Raw genomic sequence first — 25,678 nt, forward strand, 5'->3', positions numbered from 1 at the left:
TTGCCACGTCTGTGGAAAAATGTTCAAATGGAAGCATTGCATGAAAAATCATATTGAGCAATGTTGTGTGGAAATAAATCAAGAGTAATTCTAACACCCTTTCTTGTAAAACTACAACGTTTGCCACTGTTTCCCTGTTTATTATTTCATTGTTTGAATTGCTTGTTTTTAAGTTGAGTGCCATTTTTTGCTTAATTACGGTAACAAAATTCCTATTCAAACCAAAAATCACAAAATTTCATTTAATTTGAGCTTTATCGTCGTTTTAATGTTAGTAATCAGGAAATCAACACTGACAGTCTTTTTGAAGTTATTTTTCTCGAATGTTTTGAAACTTATAGGCTTGCATCCGTTCTTTTATAAATAGGATAAGAAAAATAGATTTTAATAATTAAGTTATCACAGTTGATTTTTAAAAAGTTTTTTGTTTACAAGCTGTATGTTCTATATTACGAGTAGACATTATGGAACTGAGTGTTTGTTTTTGTATACACTTAGTTGTTTTTGTTCTTATTTCCCAATATGTACATTCCAATAATATGCGATTTTGTAAATTTTCACAGGGACACATAGATAATCAAAAAATATGTATACATTGTGTTCGGATTTCGGCATTTTCATTGTTAATATATTTAAAAATATTTTGTGGTGGAATTCATGGAAAGATTTTATAAAGTATGGGTTTTAGTGCTAGTTAAGTTTCGTATAAGTGACATAAACCATACATTAATAGCGTCATATACTTTTCTAGTCGTTTAAAGTTGGCATGGAGTCTGAGTGTGTTCACATTTTATTGTGATAAATATCCCCCCCCCCCCCCCCCCATTCCGAACCGCTGTGATTGTCATTACAAATAGTAATGTGATTTTATGTTTCATTATTATTACATTCGTAAATAGTAACACAGTGTGTGTTAATACCGTGAGTCGTGTTGTGAGAAAACTGGGCATAATGCATGTGCGTAAAGTGTCCCAGATTAGCCTGTGCAGTCCGCACTGCTAATCAGGAACGACACTTTCCGCCTAAATTGAATTTTTCCTAAGAAGAGACTTTATTTAAAAGAAAAATGTCATAAAAGCGGAAAGTGTGGTCCCTGATAAGCTTGTGCGGACTGCATAGGCTAATCTGTGACGACACTTTACGCACAAGTATTATGTCGAGTTTTCTCAGAACGCGGCTTCCGTGTTTCTAGTCAATTTACATTTATTTGAATTTATTTTGAATCATTATTTAAATGTTAATAAACGTAACAATAAATAAAGTACATTCTAGTATGTCTTATTTGTATGGAACAGATCATGCGTATTATATGATACAGATTCGGGCATTCATGTAAAACAAAAACGTGAACAGTTTTACCAGCAATGCAATTTATTCAGGAAAAAACGTTAATATTTATAGGTCGCTGTACTTGTCCCGCAAATTTAATCCACAAAACGGGTAAAACAACTTTTATCGTGTCACACAAATATTAGTTACTATTAATCTCATTCTGATCAAAATTCCGCGAACACTTTAAATAAGAAAACACGGCCTCGTTGAATCTTGTTATTTGTCTATTATGCACATTATCTGACAAAGCTTTTGCTTGATTTCCGGGAGACAAATATTGTTCCCACATATCAGTTGCATTACTTATTCTTTGCTTATACAAAATCATTTAGTTATGATTAAAACAACATTGTTAATACTTATCCCTTTTTAATGTCAAAGTCACTTTAAATCAGCTATTATAAAAAGAGCATTATTTGTTATATTTAGAGTTCTTTTAAATCATTAGATGGAATGCCATGTCTTAAAGAAGGTAGTATTATTGATTCATTAACGTTGAAGTGTTCCCGAATCGACTGAACGCCTTTCGGAATTCCACCGAGGTTGCTTATCGTTCTCTTCTTTCCTTTGTGCGGAGCCCTTATGTCAAACTGATGGTTTCTGAAACGGAAAGCTAAGTTGTGAGGAATGGGATTGTATCTGCACAAAGGCCCGTATTAACAAATGTTGAAAGGCTAAAATATAGACTCAGACTGAGATTTTCAATCAATTAATTAGCGATTTTAAATCATGCTTTAATAATGAATGAAAAGTGGTCTGTGTGTAAATCTCTTTATAGTAAATGTGATTTTTGTATGACACGAATTGAAGATAAAATGATAGTTCGATTCTTTTTTTTAAGTCTGAGTCTACAATTCAGACGAAAACGTTCATGAATTCAAGCCTTGTTTTTATGTACATATACCAAGTGTGCTTTTTTAAGAAACACCAGTTACTGAAAGTGGGGGTACTGTGCTCACCAGTTATTGAAATGGGGTTTAATTTTCGAATTTTGATGCATATATTGCGATTGCCTGTTGGAAGCATCCTGGTGGTCATAAAAGGTAAACTATAATGGTTTTTGAGTCCACCTTTCCATAAAAACTGCTGAGAAACCCTTATATATGGCATAAAAATGCACATACAATGAACCGTGTCAATCCTAAACAATGAGAATCTTGTGCATAAAGTCTTCAATAACTTTTGTAATATTGATAATTCATCAATAGGATTTATACCGAGGTGAAATGGATATCAGTAGATCATCCTGCGCGTAAGTATAATGTCGAATAAGTATCGTAAATGTACAAACCTTTCAAAAACTCCGACAAAAACATTCACAATTCACCCATTAACCGCCATTTTGAACACCAGTTACTATTTTTCTCACTTACGCGACGCCAGTTACTTGCGTACGATCCACCCCCTGCTATATAGGGGTGTGCCAAAGTTGTACGATTTAAATATGAAATATACAAATTAACATATAATAGCGAATTCAATAAGTATACTGTTAGAGATTAAAATTCTGGTATGAAATGTGTCCACTTTATCAAATTCTAGTATTGAAATAGGTCAATTTTATCAAAATTCTTGTATTGAAATGGGTCCACTTTCTCAATGGTATCGTATACAAATGGGTCTTCCTTTAAAAAAATCTTGTATCAAAATGGGTCTACTTTATCAGAGTTCCGGTATAAAAATGGGTCACTTCGGAAGTCTCAGTGGGACACCCCTACCCTAAAATTTGGGAAGTTACCCCCGGGACTATTTCCAACTTTTTGTTCTGTATTCGTTTGGCGATATTTTCTCATGAATATAGACAAAGTGAAACAATTGCGTTTCTTATAGCTATGGACGACGTCATGGTGAAGCACATAAATGTATTTGTTATTGTTATAGTTAACCATAATACATAAACTTTTACCTTTTATTGCATATGAAGCATATTTTAATGTATATTAATGTGCATTTTATAAGAAATAACAAACTAGTATAAACATAATTACATATTTCAACAAAAAAACATAATAACATATTTCAACAAAAACAGCAACTAAAGTAGCAATAACTTTGACCTTGCTAGTCCTCTAATTTCATTATAGTTTTCCCATAGTGAAATACATTTCCAGACCATTGATTATATTATTAACGAAATCAGACGACAATCTCATAATAAAAAACATTATCAGGGTGCAGGATCACGTGACTTTTTCGGGTTCCACCTTTTAACTTTTATGTTTTTTAACGCTACGGTAAGTGGTGCTTTATTGTCCCCTACCGGTAAAACCGGAGGGTACTTATGGTTTGCGCTCTGTGTGTCTGTCAGTCAGTCGATCTGTCAGTCCGTCACACTTTTCTGGAAATGGTGGATCCTGCGATAACTTTAAAAGGTCTTCATTTTTTTTTAAACTTGAAACATGGATAGATGGCAATATGGAGATTATATGAACGTCATTTCATTTTGTTCTTACGTAAAGAATTCTGGTTGCTATGACTAGAAATATTTTTGAAAATGGTGGAGTTTCATCGGTAGGGGACATATATTGCTTGGCAATAGTCTTGTTTCAAATAACTTATGTAAACAAGTTTTCTTAAGAATTTCAACTTATGCATAAAAGACAGATTTGTACGCTACTTATGGCAATTTGTAATACATCAGAATTACTTTTTATTTAATAAGCGTTTGTTCTTGTTAAAAAAATCCATTCTAACTGCATTCATATAACACGCATGTACATAGTATGTTTTAAGCAGTTCGTGAAATTTTGTCACTGATTTAAGACGCATATAATGATTTATTCGTATACCTTAAGATATCGACACAGACTGCAAGAAAATCTGTCATTTATGCACTTTAGATTTTTGCAAATGTAATTCAATAACTTGAGATATTTGCAAAATAAAGTGAGGGACCGTTTAACAGGTTTTGACATGTATTGAAACATGTCATTAAATGCTTTATATTGATAAATTTAAACATTCGACCTAAAAATCTCCAGTAAAAAAAACAAGAATACAATTTAAAAAAAGGAAAAAAGTAACCCTCAACAGGGCTCGAACCACTGACCCCTGGAGTCCTGGAGTAACAAGCAAATTTGTTGAATTGATGTCCCCCGCCGATATGCTTCTGGACACAAAAGTGTTATATTTGACACTCAGCTAAAAAAGCTTTTTTTAGATACAAAGGGCCATAACTCCGTTATTAACATATGGTGTACAATGCCATTTGGCATGCATCATCCTCTTATCCATATATATATTCATACCAAGTTTCAATGAAATCCACCAAAGCACTTCCAAGATATGGCTCCGAACACAAAAGTGCCGGACGGACGGACGCAAAGACGGAAGGGCGAAAAGACGGACAGACGGACGGTCAACGCCAAAACAATATCCCTCCGCCTATGGCGGGGGATAAAAAATCTCCCACTCGACCATCCATGCTCATGCTTAGAGCGGATGTATTTTTTACCTATATAAGCAATCATCGTAGTTTCCCAAAATATAACTACAACAACAGAACTTTCCAAATTATTCAATCGTTTTGCGTTGCACGACGCTTTATAATTTTCAGGTTTCCAAATCGTCAAAACATGCATATAATGGATATTTTAGAGCATGGTCAATGGTCAGTATTATTATTTCCTTAAAAATATCATCACAAAAACGAAAATTTGCGAATCTGAAACAACTTTGTTTTATTTTGTCAATTTACCAAAACGTTAAACGGCTCCTTTAACGGCGTGATTACATTCTGTCCAGCCCGTGTGTAAACCCCTGAAAATCCCGTTGATTCTGCACCCTGATATGGCTCCCGTTTTAATCATGTTATTCAAACTGTGCTTTATGTGCGTTGTAAAAACAATAAAAGCTATCAAGTGTGAAAAGTAAATAATTGTATCTTTGTAAATTTCGTTATTCAGTGTTCAAGTAGATCTTTTATAGTTGGTCATATGCAAATCTTCTTATAGAAGGAGGGAAAACGGAACAATGTGATATCTGAATTAAATTGCTTGATAACAGCTTATATATATTGCAAAGATTATACTAAGATTTTTATTTCTAAATAAATGTTGAAATACTAGTAACTGATTATTAAAAATTGTTTACACTCAAACCTGTGTTCAGCAGCCAGTCAAGGGCGGTGGTGAATTTGCTTATTTTAATAGAGAGGTGGTCGCTTAGGCATGTGTCATATATTAAGATGATTAGTTATATGTAACTTGTAAGTATCATTAAAAAAACAATAAACAAAAATAAAATAAGTATGAATCTAAACTGATTCATCTGTGATTTGCATATAAACATAATTGATTTGCCAATTCAATTAGCTATCTTGGTGATTTCATGGCCAATACATGATCATGGTCAAAACAATTAAGTCAGAAGCAGTTTCTGACCATGGTCAAATCTGATTTGGTTTTTATTTGAATATAAAAACACATTTATGAACAAATATGTGCCATAATGTTTCGAGGGTTTCGATATCTCACCTAGTATCATTTGATGTTTAATACCGAACGAATTAAAGTATGTAATTATGTACATCATGTAAATAAGAGTCCTCATTTAAAGTTTTTTCATTTTTCTGTACTGTACCACATGAAGCGTTATGGTATTAGATTACTTCGGCAACCATTCTAAACGGACATTTCGAGGTTGTCTACTGCCGTTTGTATGACATAATCGTAATGTCATTCTTCCATAATGCAGAAGATCACATGTATTTCTTCCCCGTCCAGAGACTATGCATTCTTCATGCCTGCACAGGATTACCAAGTGTTGCTTCTCTTTGTATTTTGCTTGATTTCCATTTCAATAATAAGTTTTAATATATCTTTTATGTTTAGTTGTGAAATATGGTCGTGTATTGTGCAAACAGACCTCATGTGCAAACATTTTAGATGCTTTTAGATGTTGCATAATTTATTGAAACATATCGTATTTATATACAACTATAATAAACTGCTTTCAAGTATTAATAACATGTAATACATCATTTGTAAACGAAAGCAATAGAGCAAAAAGTAGTTCACATTGATCGTTTATTGCTCACCTACGCAATGCTATTAAGAATAACATAGTTTCCATGTTAAATAGATCATTTGTGCAAACACATGTTTTAATATGCGAAAATTATAGTAAGTTAATAATCATTAATTCATATCAAAACGAATAATTTGTTTACTTTATACCTTCAAAGATAAATAAGGTATACTCAACTAAACGTTTCATTTTAAAACACAGTTTATTTAATGTTTATGACAAGGCGAATTTCGACTTATACATAAATTTAATTGTTGATAATTATTTTATTTAAAAGTAATTTAATGCATTTATTTACAACACTTTACTATTTGCAAAAGTATAAAATCGTTTAATAGCAACACAACAAAAAAGTCGATAAAAATATGTTGCATTCGGCCAGAATCGAATACGGGAATTCTCGTCAGATCCGAAGTTAATTTAATTCCTTTTACCACCCAGCTTCGAAAAGATGAGACAAGTGGTTGTGGGGATTTCTCTCAAAGTAGTATGAAATACCATTTAAGGGTTTATTAATTTTATAATATGAGCAGACATGTCCTTTACAATTGATGTTTAGGAAGGTTACAGTTAAATGTTAAGGCCGAATAATATAAGGCAATGAAAGAAACATAAGTACCTGGCATTGTGAGGTATCTGACGACAGATGAAGTCTTTGCTACTGAAGTGTTTCCTTGATTCACGGCATAAGTATTTAGGTAGCAATTGTACTGAAGCCCATCATTGCAGGTGAGAGACGCAACAGGTACTGATATTCCAAGAGTTTTTAGTCACTATACACACTTACAGCTTGCATAGTGGCATTCCTTTTAACAAGTTCTGGACTTTGATACCCAGGAATGTCTTAGTAACGAGTCTGCATTGTAGCTAGGCGTTAAATATTGCCATGCTTATTCATTCTGTAAATGTTCATGTTATTGAACCCCAACTTATTTGGGATACTGTTTATCCTGCACACAATGTGCAACCCGTCCAAGCTGCTATTATCCACCATAACCCCCTTACTGAAAACGTAGAATTGTCCATTTTCTGCATGAAAAAATCAATGACTAATTCTTCTGTAATAAATACTAATAATCACAATGAATCAATGGCATGACACTGAAAATACATTTGCAAATATAAATTTATTTCTACCATTACGTAAAAATTAAATTCCATTATTTACATTGTCTATTTTCATTACCACTTAATTAACACACTAGCAAAATCAGTTTTAAGCAATTAAAATTGAGCCTGAGCCCTTTGGACAGGGCAAAAGCGGGTCAATTTGATTTGGATATATAAAATGTAGTTTTTATTTTTCGCCTATATCAAATTATATTCAGTTTCTGCTTATCTGTATATATTTATCCGCCTGGCTCCACGTCCTGCCAAAATTATGCAGGATGTTGTTCAGACTAATACGGAAGTCTACGTTTAATTTTGTGGAAATATTTGTAATGAAATTGTTGCTACTCAAAATATCAAAAAGGTGATTTAACAGAGAAATGTTCAAAATTTATTTTAGAACTATACATCGAGAAAATTGCTTTTTGGTTTTGTGAGCTAAGTTTATCGTGCGCCGCATTCCACGATAATTTGGGTGTCAACAATAATCCTATATATCTATAAGCGGAAGTGGTAGTTTTTCCGTATGATACGTCTATTCATATAATCGTTTATTTAATATACCGGAAAATATTTTATTCCTTATATTAGTCAAGCAGAGTCCATGGCAATTTCCGAGAATATAAGTAGGTCTTGATTTGTGTATTTGACATATTATACTCTGTCCCCAAATTTTAGAAAAATAGCAATAGTAAGAAATCGATTTGAAAGGTGTACTTAACAGGTGTAATATTGATTAAAGCATTGTTATAAAACACAGCTGGTATTCTATCTATGCCGCTGCTTTGATTTTGTATAAAATAAAAACATGAAATTCGACTTGTGCGAGTGTAAAAGGCTTATTTAACGCAATAGACGATGCCAGCTATAACGTGTTACGAAACAATTATTTATAGGAGTGATCAGATAGTATTTTTGTATGTAGTTTGCGATATAAGCGTTAACATTTTGCGGTATATTTTAGTAAGTTCTAAATTAAAAAGCACTAATAATGAGTGTTTATTATAACTGTCGAATCTTGGTAGGATTTGCAAAGAGGATTTTATTTGATTTATGTCGCGCTTTCAGAGAATATAAAGAGAAGCATTTTAAGTAAAGCCTGAACTACATATAGGTTTATCAAGAAATCCCAACGAAAATACAATATAAAACTTTGACAAAAACTCTGCTTTAAAATAACACGTCTAGGAGATGTGTTACCTGACATAGTGGTCTACTTTCCATATCATGGCTCTGTGATTATCAAATAATCTATGTAATCTAACAAACATATTGACAGTATCCTCTGAAAAGTACTAAGGCCAGCGAACAAATGCGACTTTTATACTTATGCTATTGCATTTTCTGAAGTGGTCATAACAATCGATACGACAGAATCCAATGTTATTAAAATAATTGAATTATATATATATATATATATATATATATATATATATATATATATATATATATATATATATTCACACATACCTTCACTTACGGGGTCACTGAATGAGACCATGGTGAGGGGCAGAGTCGGAAACCCGCAAATGTGTATATCGAAACCCACAAATGTGTATATCAAGTCTATAAAAATGCCCCTTTACAATAATATATAATTATATATAATGCCCCTTTACTTAGTATATATGTATAAATTGTAATGGGGGTCTTCAGAAGCCAACAAATATATAGATCTAGATATATATACATATGTTAACAGTATCTATAAAATCTCTTAATACGGTGTACTAGGACGGCATGGCGGACGATTGAAGGCCGGGTTCAAGCAATCCTATAGTCCACTTGTCTCCCATCACGAGTTAACTAAAACTCTGTATCGGAAATGTTATTGAAACACAAGAAATACGAGCCGCATCACATGATAAGATACCTTCGGACACTGCGACCTACATTGACCCAGACAACAGGGTCTGGCGGTGGCTAAAACAACATCTACTCTTTCACTTGACTTGCCAACCTAATCATTGACCCCACATGACACAAAATCGAACTTGGCTTACATATTGTCCAGACAAACATTCTGACCAAGTTTTATGACAATTGATGCAAGAATGTGACCACTAAAGTGTTAACAAGTTTTTTTTAATATAATATTAAACCTAGTGATCTACTTTTTCCCCAACCAAGCATGTCCCAAATTAAAACCGGACACATATTGAATTTTAAATACCAGAAACATAAATATCCATGTCTCTGTAAATACATTTATACCAAGTTTCATCTAGATTGATTCAAAAAGGTGGCTTCCGGAGTGTTAACAAGATTTTTCTAGGATTTGACCTGGTTTTCGACAAAAAGAAATAAAACACTTCAGTATATGTTAAATAGTTTTATTAAACGTTTTACTAACAGAAACACGAATACATAGTATGATACTTCCCACAACAGATTTCAGATTTTATTTAACCAAGGCATAAACTATGCATGTATAAAACATTTTAACAAGATGTGAACTAACAGAAATCATTGCAAAATGTTTAAATGAATAAACCTTTTAATTTCAATTTACTTAAAGAACATAGACTTGCCAGGACTAGAGATAATATTAATTCAAATTTTAAATAGTACAATATCAAACCATGCACTATTTTGAAGGAACAAGTTATTTAAATTGAGAAGCTAATTTAGACTAGAAATTTGTCCATAGGATTTTAACAAGTCACAGAAATGTTCAACACACATGTAACAGAACAACAGGTAGAAAGTATTTGCAGGATTTTATTTTTCAAGATATGTTATTTTACAGTTAGGCAATAGAAAAAAATATTTTAGATTCTCATCCACGCCCCGCCCCTGTCCAAAACCACCTGCCCCCCCCAAAAAAACATTATTTGTAAAAAAATCAGAACATATACAGTTCCAGACACCACGGGTTTTAGACCATCCCTGATATGAAAAAAACATGGCTGATAATAATAAAGGTTTGGGGTAACGATGAATGCCTTTTTCTCAAAATTTTAAATAATTTTTACTACTGTTCTCCGGTTTTTTGTTAAAGAGACTCTCTCAGAGATCGAGATTTTAACTTTTTGTAAATAAATTGTCTTCTACCATAAACACGACAACATACATTTCTAAAGTAACACAGAACTAGATTATTGACAGCTTTCCAAACTTGCTCATATTTGTACAGAGAAGAAAATTAACATTTAAATCGCAGATATGTAAGACCGTTTAAACGGGTTTATTTTGTAAACAACGATCTTAACTTAGAATAAGAGGTGGTGTTTTTAGATACCATCGTCACGTGGGTCTTCGGAAACGTTTACTGAACATGTGCATGGTCGCATACATTATTTGCGTTAGACGAAAATGGGTCGAGCGATGACAAAAACAAATAGAGAAGACATTAATATTTATTGAATCTTGGTCAATTTGGTAAGGAAAATAAAAAATACTCGCATTTTCTACATCAAATGTTCAGAATTCCACCCAAACTAAGCGCACGATTATTTCCCTTTGCTACTATGTTGCTGTGTAGTGTTTATTTTTAGACGTCACGTGATAGCTTGGCGCGCGAAAAAGAATTCCTCAGTTTATTTATAAACCGGCTTTCCCAACGTTGAACAGACTGGCGCGAAGGCTCACTTCACACCAAGCAACAAAAACATGGGGTTTTAGTAACTTATAAGTAAGGAAAATGAAAGCGGTCTTTGGTATAGTGACGAGGAAGTTGAATATCAAATTTTTAACGTTTATTTACTCCCAAATTACACGTGTCTGAGAGAGTCCCTTTAATGAAAAATAACAAGAGGGCCCAAAGGGCCCTGAGTCGCTCACCTTAGGAAAAGGTCAAAGGTCACAATGGAGCCATTTACAGAGGACCACTAATGTTGTCCACCAAATACTGGTAGAGGACCTCTAGATGATGTTATACATGAAATTAATATGAAAGCTCTAGGACTTGTAGTTTCAGACAAGAAGATTTTTGAAAATTGCATTTAGAAAACCTATTTTTTTACCCCTTGACCTACTTATGCAACCAATCAGAACCATTTGAACAATTGTGGTAAGGGGACCGTTAATGTTGAGTTTGTTCAAATTCCCATTAACGGTTCAAGATAAGAAGTCATTTAAAGTTTTCCTTATATAATTCAATGTAAAATTGTGACCCCCGGTGCGGGGTCAATTTTAACCCTAGGGGCATAACTTAAACAAAATTTGGAAGAGGACTTCTAGAGGATGCTATATACCAAATATGAAAGCTCTGGGTCTTGTAGTTTCAGACAAGAAGATTTTTGAAAGTTGCATTTTAAAAACCTTTTTTTTTTGACAATGTGTACTTATGCAACCAATCAGAACCATTTGAACAATTTTGGTAGAGGACTACCCAGGGACCATTTCTGTTGAGTTTGGTCAAAATCCCATTAGCAGTTCAAGTCATTTAAAGTTTTCCTTATATAATTCAATGTAAAATTGTGACCCCCAGGGCGGAGTCAATTTTGACCCCAGAGGAACAATTTGAACAACTTTGGTAGCGGACCTCTAGATAATGCTACATACCAAATATGAAAGCTCAGTATAAAACAGATTCTAGATTGGACATATTTACTTATATAATTATACAGTAGAATCACAATTGTGTGTGATGTAAACACATACATCTAACATAATTAATTTCTAAAGTAATATGAACTCAAGAACAAGTACCGGTAGAACTGTATTAACAAGCAACAAAACTTACAACAGATTTTAGGATATTACAACAATTATATTATGTCAAAGTAGCACTAGGTCACACTTTCACAATGTAGTTAAAAGAATTATGACTATAGCACAATACTAAGATTTACATGTAATTAAAAATCCATGACATGATTTATAATGAATAAAATTATTCATAACAATTTTACAAAATAATACTAACTTGAAAAAGTACAGATGTATATTACGTATTCATTAACTTTTCCATTTTATAAGAGGATGAATTCTAAAATATTTATAAATATTTTTTTACGTGTAGATTTAAAGTGACTGAAACAGTACTGAAACTCATCACCTAAACAACTTCACAAAGTACATATTCTTTGGTTAGGTTCTATGCCAAAATGGCGTAATAGTTCAATAGGAAACCAACTACTCATTGTATGAAATTTACAAAGCCGTCTATACATAGAAACAGATAAAATATCAATATAGTTTTCAAAGCACCAATTTTTCTATCTGATAAGAGTTATATTGTTCTTATTTACAATAATCTGGCAGCCATTTTGATAGTTTACAATTACAGTGGGGGAAAATGTTAATAGCTTCTGTTATTTTTTAACTAAATATAAAAAATATTGTTAACAGCTCTGAGAGGGTATATTAACAAGATGGCCCGATGGCCCTTAGACACTCACCTGAACAATTAGTGTACTAGTTCATGTCAAAATATCCAATAATGTTCTAGCGACAACTGCCATCTCTTGCATCATAAAGAAATGATTTAATCAATTTTGTCAAGGATAACCCAAGGATCACTTCTGTAAACTTATTTGGCAAATTTGGCGTAGTGGTTTAAAAGAATATGCCACTTAAAGATTTTTTTTATTTTTAGTAATGATAGTCATCTTGTGCAACAAAAGCAGAACAAATAAAGCAATTTTAGTATAGGGTCACCCAATGATCATTCTTGTAAAGTTTTATCAAAATTGGCATAGTTTAGGCGATGTCATTTGAAGCAGGTTGACACACCACGGACAACGGACGTAAGGTGATCCTAAAAGCTTCGTGCTCAGGTGAGCTCAAAATGGTATCATTTTAACTGTTATTCATTTTGCATTTTAGATATAAATATATTTTACAATATAATATTGTCTACAGAAAATTATAAGCATAAAAGTTACACTATATGATTTTTTTCCCATAATTTGACTGAAAAGAACATTGAACAATAAATGGTCTGTTTGTTTAACCTCATTTTTAGTTTTTAATTATGACATCTTAAGAATTTCAAGAGCTTTCCAATGAAATATGAACGATAGGTATATGACCAGAAATGATGAAATTAAAAGAAAATGAAATTTCTGTTTATATACATTTCATATAGAAATCTACTGATATTGCTGGACTATCAATATTGCCATCTCTGTGCATCTTGCATGTGCCCATGACATAAAATGGGAACTTTGTATACAGTAATACACGATTTGAAACTATGTAAGAACCAGAACAATGTATTATTGTTACATTACGGTAAAAATTCAATGTGCCTGATGATGTGCTGGGCACAAACCTTCTAAGAATCAATGGCAGATAAAATTCTTTGGGCATGACCAGCATTTGCCTGGATCAGCTTGGGTGCAAGATGTCTCATGGATTATGCTATTCAATGACACACAACACATCAGATAGTAATACATTGTAACACAATTTGGCTGCAATATTATCTGCATTTTTATCTTGTAATTGCAAACATAGATATATGAACCTTCTAACATTCATATGTATAATACTAATACTGACCAGACCATGTCCAAAATGGAATGAAGATACCAATCTTAAAGATCATTAATTAATAATAAAAAAGAGTAAAACAATGAATGTCCACAGTAGCACAGCTTTACTTTTTTTCTCAAAAATATGTAAAACTTGTAAAATGTGATAGAACTGTTGAACTAAATAAAATGTGAAAGTTGTAGAGGACTAATTGTAGTTACCTTGAACAATTTTTTTTTTTTGATGAAACAAGAGTCGTAATGCCCCAATGCTTGTCTTTTTTTTGAAGGTCACCAAGAAGGTCACACTCAATGAAATATTCTCTATGAGATACACATACATGCCAAATATCAAGTTGCTATCTTCAATATTGCAAAAGTTATGGCCAATGTTAAAGTTTGTGCAAACAAACCAACAGACAGGGCAAAAACAATATGTCCCCCAGCATAGACTGGGGACATAAAAAACAGGCAACCAAGAAAAAAGGCATACCAACAAAATTATTAATGGGGATATTTCTAAAATTATGCAATCTAAAGTTATGATTCTTGTGGGCTGCACTTCTATACACCACAACCTACGTTTATTCCAAGTTTGATGTTAATTGGCCTTATAGTTATGAAGTTATGACTCAGAAAAGAAAATTTAAAATGTGGTATAATTCTGAAATTAAGCAAGCTAGAGTTATGGTTCTCGTGCACTGCACTTCTTCTCAATGAAATCAATCCATATATGAATTTTCATGTGAAAAGCTCTTATACTTTAAGAGTTATACTCAGAGATCTGGAAGCCGCCCACCCATGGGTGATCACATAATATGTCCGTTTTTTCAAACGGGCGTTAACAAAACTTAGTCAGATACCTGTCAAACAGGCTACAACAGTAGATAGCAGACCATTTATTTGGTCAAGGGACATCTACTGACCGACTACAATATCAAAAATAAAATAACCTGAGGTATATACAAAACTTAGTCAGATACCTGTCAAACAGGCTACAACAGTAGATAGCGGACCATTTATTTGGTCAAGGGACATCTACTGACCGACTACAATATCAAAAATAAAACAAAATATAACAAAATAAAGCCGTGCAGGAACATATAATTTTACTACATCCATTTAAGGAATATACACAAATTTAAAGTGTCCACTGTGACCTTGACCTATAAACTGGGGACAAACATTCATCTTATTCGTGCTCAAAGTAGTAAAAAATGGATATACAGGTTTAATAGAAAAGGACAAAGAACTTAAGTCAGATACCTGTTCAACAGGCTACAAAAGTAGATAGCGGACCATTTATTTGGTCAAGGGACATCTACGGACTGACTACATTATCAGAAATAAAATTAAATAATTTTTGCTATATTTTTCTTTCAAAGGCTGTTTCACATAAAAAATTGGGCATTTTTGTAAGTAAAGCAGTGCGACAAAATAAATAAAAATCCCTCTATTTCCAATAAACATTGTTTCAAAATACAATACCAAGTTTTAAAACACAAATCCATACATGCCCTGGGGTACTTAATAATTAATTAACTAGTAACTCAACAACTAAATGCAGTTGTTGCCCCAGACATTACAGTCAAACAACTTACAGACATTAATAGTCACACAACTTATGGACATGACAGTCACTTAAATAATTAACATTTAAGTCACACAACTTACGGACATTACCGTTACTTAGAATAGATTATTAACATTAAAGTCACACAATTTATGGACATGACAGTCACTTAGGTTATGAACAATTAAGTCACACAACTTACGGACATTACAGTCACACAACTTATGGACATTACAGTCACACAACTTATGGACATTACCGTTACTTAGAATAGATTATTAACATTAAAGTCACACAATTTATGACATTACAGTCACTTAGGTTATGGATGTTAAAGTCACACAAGTTATGGACATGCCAGTTACTTAGTTTAATAAAATTACAGTCACACAATTTATGGACATGACAGTCACTTAGGTTATGAACAAATAAGTCACACAACTTATGGACATTACAGTCACACAACTTACGGACATTACTGTTACTTAGAATAGATTATTAACATTAAAATCACACAACAATTTATGGACATGACAGTCACTTAGGTTATGAACAATTAAGTCACACAACTTACGGACATTACAGTCAGACAACTTATGGACATTACTGTTACTTAGAATAGATTATTAACATTAAAGTCACACAATTTATGGACATGACAGTCACTTAGGTTATGAACAATTAAGTCACACAACTTACGGACATTACCGTTACTTAGAATATGTCACTTAGGTTATGGACATCAAAGTTACACCAGTTATGGACATAAAAATTGCTCACATTTAGAAATTTGTTAATTTTAAAGTCACATACATTATAAACAATAAATGCCAACAGGCTGTGGATATTATGGTATAATGTTATAAAAGACGCCTTGATAATAGGGATAAAAGATACACTAGTGATGGAGTTCAGATACACAAATCATGCCTATTATAGTATTAATGACACAGAAAGTTCTGTAATTAAATTTGAAGTATTTGAGTTTGTAGAAGAACTTGACCTTTGACCTAGATGGGTGACATTGAAGTTACCAATTCACTATTTCAAACGTTCAGCTGTATGAGATACATTACATATGAGATATTAAGTATGTGAAAGAAGTTCTAACGAAGTTATAGTGTATATTTAATGAGCGCTTTTAACCGTATATTTGACCTTTGACCTTTCATCACTCAAAATGTGCAGCTCCATGAGATACACATGCATGCCAAATATCAAGTTGATATCTTCAATATTGCAAAAGTTATGGCAAACAAGCCAACAAACAAACAAACCAACAGACAGGGCAAAACATGTCCCCCAGTATAAATTCAAATAATTTGAAAAAAAAAAAAAAAAAAAATGAATAAAAAAAACTGTCTTCTTTTATATCATTTTTGTTTACATTTTGAGCATTTTTTTATCAGTAATATAAATGTGTCAACTCTTAATCTATTTCAATCAATCCTCCCTGGTTAAGTGGAACAGTGCTTGACTGCAGAACCATAGGTTCAGCTATAAGAAAGAATCAAACGATTTGTCACTTTAAATGAATATTATACAATAAATTATATTTTTTAAAGAAAAAAAGCTGCCTGCTTTTATATCATGTTTGTTTACATTTTGAGCATTTTTTTATCAGTAATATAAATGTGTTAACTCTTAATCTATTTCAATCAATCCTCTATGGCTAAGTGGAACAGTGCTTGACTGCAGAACCATAGGTTCAGCTATAAGAAAGAATCAAACGATTTGTCACTTTAAATGAATATTATACAATAAATTATATTTAAGCAATTGAAAAATTTGGTAAATAACATCAAAAACTTAACTTATTCGGTTGTTGTCAACAACACTAACCCATTTTTCTCTATATATAAAGTTTAAATTATCTTGAATTTTTTGGTATGAAAAAATTCGTTAAAGGATTATTGTTTTTAAGCATTATTGCGTGTTTTGTATGTTATCATAAATAGTGTAATTTCTGATAGGTCTACCTTTCACAATAAGTTTATAATTTCCAATATGTCTCAATATCAAATGACAATACATAAACAGTAAAATTAAGTGCACACTAAAATGTTATAGAAATTAAAAGCATAAAAAAAAATGTGTAACAAATCTGGATATAAGCTAGTCCATATGGCTGTTTTTCTTAAGCCTTCTATGCTTCAAGTGGCTTGTATTTCAAATTTGAAACTAAAAATGTTTCACTGACACGGATGGGCATAAAAACACAGTAAATGTTGATACCCTATGAATGGAAACAATGGATAACAGACATTTTTCGTTTGTCTTTGTTCAAGTTGCTGATCTTCTTAATAATGAGATGTGCTTTTCTCATCCAAAGAATGCCGTTGTTCTTCCTGCTTTTTGCCATGGCCAACTGTACTTCTTTGTTTCTAGGTGTTATGCCAGAATCCAAATAAGTCTTAAAATACTCCTTTATTTCAGCAACTTCGTCTACACTCCATTTTTGTCTTGTGTTGGTTTTGACCAAAATATATTATTTGAATAATTCATAGGTGCCATCTACTGGTCACAGCCAACTACACTATGTTTCTTTAACTTAGGCCCAACTCTTTCACAGTGTTTGAACATACAAGGTCACTTTGACCTTTGACCTAGTCACCTAAAAACAATAGAGGTCAACAAAAAAACAAACCTTCCTATTAAGTTTCACAAAGCTTGGCCCAACGGTTCTCCAGTTATTGATTGGAAAAGCAATTTCCTCCAAAGGTCACTGCGAAAACTAAACAGTGAAAGTCATTTATAATTTCAAAAACACATGTCTTTGCAAAGTCCAATTCACTCATCAATTTCGGCATTCTGACACAAGAAATGTTCATGATCATACAACTGTAAACCAATGGCTTTAATTTTTTTTTAAATTACCCTTATCTAGCAGTGGTTGAATTCAGTTCATATTTTTTTGTATTTTCCTAATTTGATGTTGTTTATTTTTGTCCGAATAACAGCTTCTGATCTGTCTTGCAACACAGGATAACACTTCTGTGCTTTCCTGATCTCCATTGTTGAAACGTTTTTCTGCATTTTTATCTGAATGTCAAAGGCTTCCCGTAGAGCACTCTCCTCCTCTTTCGACCATCGTTTTTTTGATCCTGAAATATTAAAAGAAAATGCAAATTCTTATATCTACTTAAGGCGTCTAACTATATTTGAAGGCTATAAAATGCATTTTTTGTTTTTAAATTATATTAAAAGACAACTTTGTTATCTGCATATTGATACCATTTTTATGCAGATATGATAAGTAGATATTGTATAAAGCGCCGTTTGTTTCAACGCATCGCACGTTTCTACTTTTGTTTTCGCCGCGCTGCCATATTGGGAATCGCAGTCACTCAGTAAGAGGGGCGCCTACGGGGTAATCAGCGCATTGATACAGTTGTGCGATTTATTGCCCCTTATTAAACAGATTAACGGCTATGAGAAAGAATACTGTTTGTGATTAAGCCTCTGTCATTCATTCATTTAACTGCAGTTATGGGAAACAAACGAAACAAACAGGCAATTACGAAATTTGATGAGACAGTGAAAGATAATTTGAAAGAAATATGCCGTGGATCTTGGTTTACGGGACCCGTGTATGATGATACGGGGAGTATCTGCATAATATATAAGTTATTTCTAAATTACCAACCAATTTAGAGCATCAAACAACATGTTCCACAATTTGCTTCACCCATCGGAGAAGAAACCGTTTAACATGTGAAAATTAATGTCTTTTGACATGAAGCGTGACTATGTCATTTAAAGATCGCAATTATCATCGGTTACTTTGACAGTGGCCAACATAAGAAAGGTGCATTTTAGGTACATGTTGTATTGTTTGAGAAAGGTGTTGAGAATAATTATATTGCGTTAATTATGTAACCGTAACAACCCATTGAAAACCATCAACACATTAAAAACAATATTAACCACGCTTGGAATAATGTTCAAATGCACTGCACTAAAATGCATATTATTCTTTTGTATGGAAAGGGGTATGTAATAGGGCATATTAAAATTCCTTTTCAATTCAATTGGCGAGGATATTTACAATATCAATGTTGAGTAACGAGATAGTATTATATTATACTATACGGTAAAATTCTACTTTAATAATATATAATTATTTTTAAAAGAAATTTCAGTATATTGAAAAAAAATATTATTAAAAGAATGATTATGAACTTGCCTTTATTCAAAGTATCTTATATGTTATTTAGATCATTTATTTCATGTATTATTTAAAATACGACTTGAAAATAATTTTAATAACAGAACATATATTTTATATTCACTTATTTTAAGACATTTCGTGTATCTTAATTATCACAAATGTTTAAAAGAACATTAATTAATGTAATTTCATGAAACTAAAAATCAAAGTCATGAAGGGCCGGAATAGCAGCTCTAAGAGCTGTATGTTATTGTGAAAGGATTTACAAACATGTTTACCGAGTGAGAAATGAGGAATGTTTCTAGATGTGTGACCATGTTATTTTCACAATGCTGAAGGAGACTGTCATAGGCGTTGGTGAGCATGTTACCCTTGTAGGTTTGGAAGAGGTGTAGGTTGGATATTTAATGTGACAGTGTTATACACAATGGCGACAATAACACAGGCATTGTATACAACACATTTATGACAAGAATCATTTTGTTTAGTAAAAATAATGAGCTGTTATTGCTGCATGTGACAAGCCTAATTACAACATTTGTTGATTATTTTGTTGGACGGAGTCTATGAATTGGTTTATGTGATGATTGTCGAAAGATCTGCAACTTGATTAGCCGATAGATATGGATTATTGCCCTGATAACTTGTCTGATAGGGTTTTAGATCTTTGTGGGCGTGATTTTAGAGAACTGATTTTCCAATCGTTTGGAGTTTTTGAATTGGGATAGTTTTGTTATTTGTTATCTGATTTTCAGGCGGTTTTCGACACATCAAAATCTATCCCCCGGGGAGGGAACCGTTGTCACAGAATTTTTATTGTCCAATTTAAAAGAAAGTTGTGTTATTTGAAGTAATAGAGGGTAATAAAAATAGCAAAAAAAATGGTTATTCTCAATATCTTTGAAACGCATTCGGATATCAAAATTTTGCAACACGGTTCCCTCCATATTGATATTATTTACAATACAAAGTTTGTTTGAATGAAATTGAAACACAATTGTAAATTTTATCGCAAATCAAAAACTTTGGAATGTGAACAATTTTCTTTTCATAATTATGACACGCAAATGCAAACATTAAAAATATAAACCTTAATGACATTTTTAAAACAGTACTTTATCGATGTATATGCTTTAAACATAATTAAAATATTCAGAAGTGTGAAAAATCTATAATAGGCTTCAAATATAGTTAGACTCCTTAAGTTTAACACTGCAAAATAGAGGGCCCAGATGGAATATTTCCTTCTATACATATAAAGGTGGACCACATAAATATATACATATAAAGGGTGTGGCCAATATGACCCCAGTGGCATAATATGAGCAGACTTCAAACCTCTAGTTAAAATAGAGGCCAAACTCTGTACAGGTTACTTCATATTACACCGTTATGAACTTTTCAGCTCTAATACATGATGTAATATGCATCAAAAAGTCATTATTGACCAAGGCGATAGCCGAGAAGTCTTTAAACTAATATTAATAATAAACTAAGTGAATCCTAGTGTTTCCCAATACAACCCTATGAAAACTTAGCAACACTGGAGTAGTGCCAATTATGACCCCAGGCCATAATTTGAACAATATTGGTAGAGAACCATAATACCATGCTACATACATAATATCAATGCTCTAACTCTTGTGATTTCTGACAGGATTTTTAATTTTTTTACATGATGTCACAATTCAACAGCCTCCTGTTCAAGTAAACTGGTATCAGGATTGTGTCAAACCATCTCTCCAGTTCACTGACATAAGGATGTTGTAAAAAGTGGTAAATGCCATCACAATTCCACAGCAACCTCTTCAAGTACACTGATATGAGAGTGCTATTTACTATCACAACTGTCAAACAAAGGCCATAGTTCAATAACTATTCCAACTAGAGTAATCAAACTTGATTATGGCAGTAGATGTGATAGTGGAGCAGACACATGTGAAGTTTCAAGCTAATACATTTGACGTTTTTTGTGATATTCATGATAAAGTGTTTGCATGCTAAACATTAACCAAGGTGTCATGCCTGGGCGAGTACAATAGCTCAGACTATTCTTCTGATAATCAGGTTTATTAGAATGACCTAGCTGAGGCTAATACCTACAGCCTTCACATCAGAGGAAACTGTATTTTAACTCAACCAACCTGGGCTGATTTTAGTTTCATTAAAGAGAAACTTCAGTTTTTAGTCAGTCAGGACACAACACTTTTTACAGCTACAAAAGTATTCATATAAAATAAATACCTGTACATGCATGAGGCTTCTGTACAGCTTCTGTTTCAACTTCAGGAACATCCTCATAGCTGTTGTCTGGTTCAGACAATTCTTCAAATGACCCTGCTTTGTAAGGTTCAGGTTCAGGTTCAGGCAATTCTGCAAGAAAGGATGTGTTGCTCTGCTGAGAGTGTGTGTGTGGCAACTTTTAGCATTATTTCCGTCATATCATGGCGGTCAGTTAACCTACTCACCATTCCTGGGCATACTTAGGGCTCTGGCCTAAGTTGGTAACTAAGCACAAACCTACACCAGACTGACCACTACCCTACATAAATCAGAAGTAGTGGAAGAATAACAAGAGCCAGATGGAAACAACTGCACTCTTGACTATTCGAAAAGTCAGAAATGAAGCAAAGTAAACATATTATGCTCATTTTAAATGCGACATTATTTCAACTGGGGAGTGAGTCAGGAATTCGATCTAAACCTTTCCCACCAACAAGAGGGCCATGATGGCCCTGAATCGCTCACCTGCGTATCAGTTGCCTCTGTAGAGGGTCCATAAATTTTGCAGCACCATATCAGAAATAAATGCAAACAGAACCTAGCGCAACTGTTTATAAGTGTAGTGTAGTCTATTTTAGCAACAGAGAACTTGACCTTAACACAGACAACAAGGTAGCAATCCAAAGTTGTGTCTTAATATTAGCTACCCACACACCAAGTTTGGTGTCAATGGTCACAGCTTACTCAAGTTATTAAATGGAAACTGAATTTCATTTTTAGCAACCTGATGTGACCTTGATCACAGACACCTAGGTAGGAATCCCAAACTGCCTCTTGATATAAGCTACCTATATACGAAGTTTGGCGTCAATAGGCCAAAGCAAACTCAAGTTATTAGGTGGAAATTGAATTTCATTTTTAGCAACAGTGACCTTAATCACAGACATCTGGGTAACAATCCCAAGCTGCCTCTTGATATAAGTTACCCATACTTTAAGTTTGGAGTCAAAAGGCCAAAGCAAATTCAAATTTATTGAGCTTGCAACTGAATTTCTGTTTTTAACAAACAGTGACCTTGACCTTGATACTATGGTCATGATTTGAACAACTACTGTAGACATCAGTGCCAGGATGCTTCAGGACAAATTTGGTTAAAATCTATCTAGTGTTTGAGAGGAAATGTTGTTTAAAGCAAATTGTTGAGGGACGATTGGATGCCGGACGAAGAGCCGGTCACAATAGCTCACCATGAGCCTAAGGCTCAGGTGAGCTAAAAAAATTACTGCATGTATAGAGTAAGGGGTAAACTGACAGTTTAAGGTTTAAAAAATACTTGTTGTTTAACAAAATCTTAAAACTTTTGCACAGTTGAGCTTAAGTTTTAACCAGCACAGATACTGTGAATATCCTTATTCCTATATTAGCTAACAACTTACCATCAAGGCTGACCGACGAAAGGTCGCGACCATTAAACCCCTGTAGTTTACCATCTTCTAAAGCTAGAAGAGCCCTTGCAACTTTTGTTCGTTCAAGCACTGACGTCTGCATTCTGTACACGTCAGTATGTTATGGCAACAGAGTGTCCCATGTGATCAGCAATTAAACTTCAGCTCATCATCTCTATATCCATTATCTGTAAATATGATAACCTATCAATTAAGAGTGCCATGGCCATGCCATAATCTATGGCATGTGATCTTAGACTGGTCAGACATCAGATAGTTACAGAGTTTGTTCCCTACCCAATATGGGATATATGGTTAAACTGTTCTGTGGAATAATTCTATGGAGCTTGCTGGCTTTATCAAGTCTTTTAGGCTTTGGTCATGCTGATCATCAAATATTAACATGTAATACTTAAAAACAGGAATTATGCTGTGTAGAAAAATAGGGTTGGTATTTCAGCAATTTATTTAAGATGGCCCCTTGTTCACAAAGAAATTGCAAATCTGGATCAGGATATAAAGATTTTTTTACTGTGAATTTCTTTCCAAACCAATGTTTTAAAACAGGAATGACCTCCAAATGAGTGAAAGAATTATAAAGAGAAATTGCAATGATGCAAAGTGGTTTTATTTTATTGATGTCTTGAGACAGAAAATGTTGATTATTGATTTGAACTGAATTTAATAAATTTAGATCAGGTAAAATTTCAGGATCATTGAAAAATTGGATAATGCAAGACAGTGAACAATTGGACATTCGCTTCCCCTTGCAGCAAAAATTTTAAGAGACCTATTTACCTGAGTAGTAGTTGCCAAATACTTTCTCAGTTTTGTTGTCCTGACCCGTTCTGGAAAGGCAAGATTGTGACACTTAGATGTGACCACTCTCAGTGCTTCACAGCCATCCTGTGGTGAATCTGTACATCTGGAGAATAGGAACGTGTTTGTTGATGGTACACCAGCCTGCGCACGAACCATCAAGAGGTGCGACAAACCTTCCACCATGTCGGTGCTTAGAATTTACAAACACCTTCCTCAGTCCCCGAGTGCTCTTCCCTCTTACCTCAAGAAGTTCCATTCTGAAATGAATAAAAGTAACTACTACCTACAATAGCAGAAAGAATGCTGACACTTATATGTTTGTCAATAAATTACTGTTTTTTCCAAATGTAACGTTTAATTCTCCAGCATGTGTTTGATGACATCAGTACTTTTGAGACCTCAAAAGCTGTAATATTATCTTTAAAAGAACTGACCAGTATGTGGTAAGAAAACACAAGTGCCACATTTGTCAGGGTAAGACAAAGTGAATCTACCAGTCCCATGAGTTGTAAATAAGGAAATCTCACCCTGAGGGTTAGAGATATATGTCCAAAAATGAGGCTTTGCCTTAGTTTTTGGACAATATTAATTATATCTAACCGGAGGGGTCAGATTTCCTTATCCACAACTCAAGGGGGGGGGGGGGGGGGTAAATTTGTTTTTTCTCACCTTTAAATTATCTATAATTAAAACACAGATTTGAAATTGTGACGTACAGACAAACGGACACCGAGGCGATAACAAACTATGTTCCTTTGGGAGTATAAAAACAAACAAGTGTGACCAATTGACAATTTAAACACATAACTTGTTACTACTGCAAGTGCTGTATCGTTTAAATAGTAGTTGACTCTTTCAGTTATTTGGATATGCATATTTGCAAACATGACTAGCTTTTTTACAATTCTTACGAATGAAAATTAGTCTGTCAGTAGTAGTCAGGTAGTTTGAGACAAATCTATCTCAGACTGAAATTTTGGCGGACAAATCTGTCCAAAGAGTGAGAAAAATTCTCAGTCCTTGGGGAATGGTTTGTTACAGTTCTCTTGTGCCTCAGGGTGCACACAATCAAAGCCCTTGAATCCAGAATACCTTGTCTTACTCCAACAAACTTAAAAGGTACTTATAATTTGATACACTACTAAAAACATCTGAAATCAGTTTTGAATGCCATAATCAGGAATATTGAGCATTACCTCTTTAACAGAGCCTTTCACTGACAGCCAGGGAATTGTAGATTTCGGTGTTTGTGTCTAATTCATCTCCTCTTATTCGCTTCTGGAAGTCACTCACTTTCAGCTCAGAGACCTCATTTACTCTTCTTTTGTTGAAGAGTGCTATGCGGGCGATCAGTAAGTGTGTTATGTACACATACTCGGGATATGTTGGTGCTGGGTTTTCCATTTTTATTTGTATTTCTTCCACAAGAAATTTTGAGGGACACTAAATCTTCAGTAGAAGGAAGTTCACATCTTTTGTTCATTGCTTTTAGACGCTTGCTTCTGTTGGCGACTGATGAAACCTTCCCTTCCAATCGGCATCGAACATTTCG

At 33.4% G+C, this 25,678-nt stretch overlaps 2 protein-coding genes across 2 annotated transcripts in view; both read right to left on the reverse strand.

The window, feature by feature from the left end:
* Nucleotides 1-25,678, reverse strand: part of LOC127835199 (nectin-3-like protein) — a 237,605-nt gene that overhangs the window by 41,097 nt on the left and 170,830 nt on the right. The window lies entirely within an intron of this gene.
* Nucleotides 17,442-23,420, reverse strand: LOC127835206 (uncharacterized). Its single transcript, XM_052361530.1, has 3 exons — nt 23,296-23,420; nt 21,881-22,009; nt 17,442-18,569 (listed from the first exon to the last, which is right to left on the reverse strand). The coding sequence occupies exons 1-3, from the start codon at nt 23,405-23,407 to the stop codon at nt 18,370-18,372; spliced, it is 441 nt and encodes a 146-aa protein (XP_052217490.1). The 5' UTR covers nt 23,408-23,420; the 3' UTR covers nt 17,442-18,369.

This window comes from Dreissena polymorpha, chromosome 6, assembly GCF_020536995.1.
Source record: "Dreissena polymorpha isolate Duluth1 chromosome 6, UMN_Dpol_1.0, whole genome shotgun sequence".
Classification (NCBI taxonomy): domain Eukaryota; kingdom Metazoa; phylum Mollusca; class Bivalvia; order Myida; family Dreissenidae; genus Dreissena; species Dreissena polymorpha.

Bases quoted from the DNA above. Each gene is read 5' to 3' on its own strand.
- LOC127835206 (XM_052361530.1), bottom strand. From the start codon at position 23,407: ATGCAGACGTCAGTGCTTGAACGAACAAAAGTTGCAAGGGCTCTTCTA. The intron at 22,010-23,295 runs GTAAGTTGTTAG...CCTTTCTTGCAG, and splicing joins TTCGTCGGTCAGCCTTGATG to AATTGCCTGAACCTGAACCT. The intron at 18,570-21,880 runs GTATTTATTTTA...TTAATATTTCAG, and splicing joins GAAGCCTCATGCATGTACAG to GATCAAAAAAACGATGGTCG.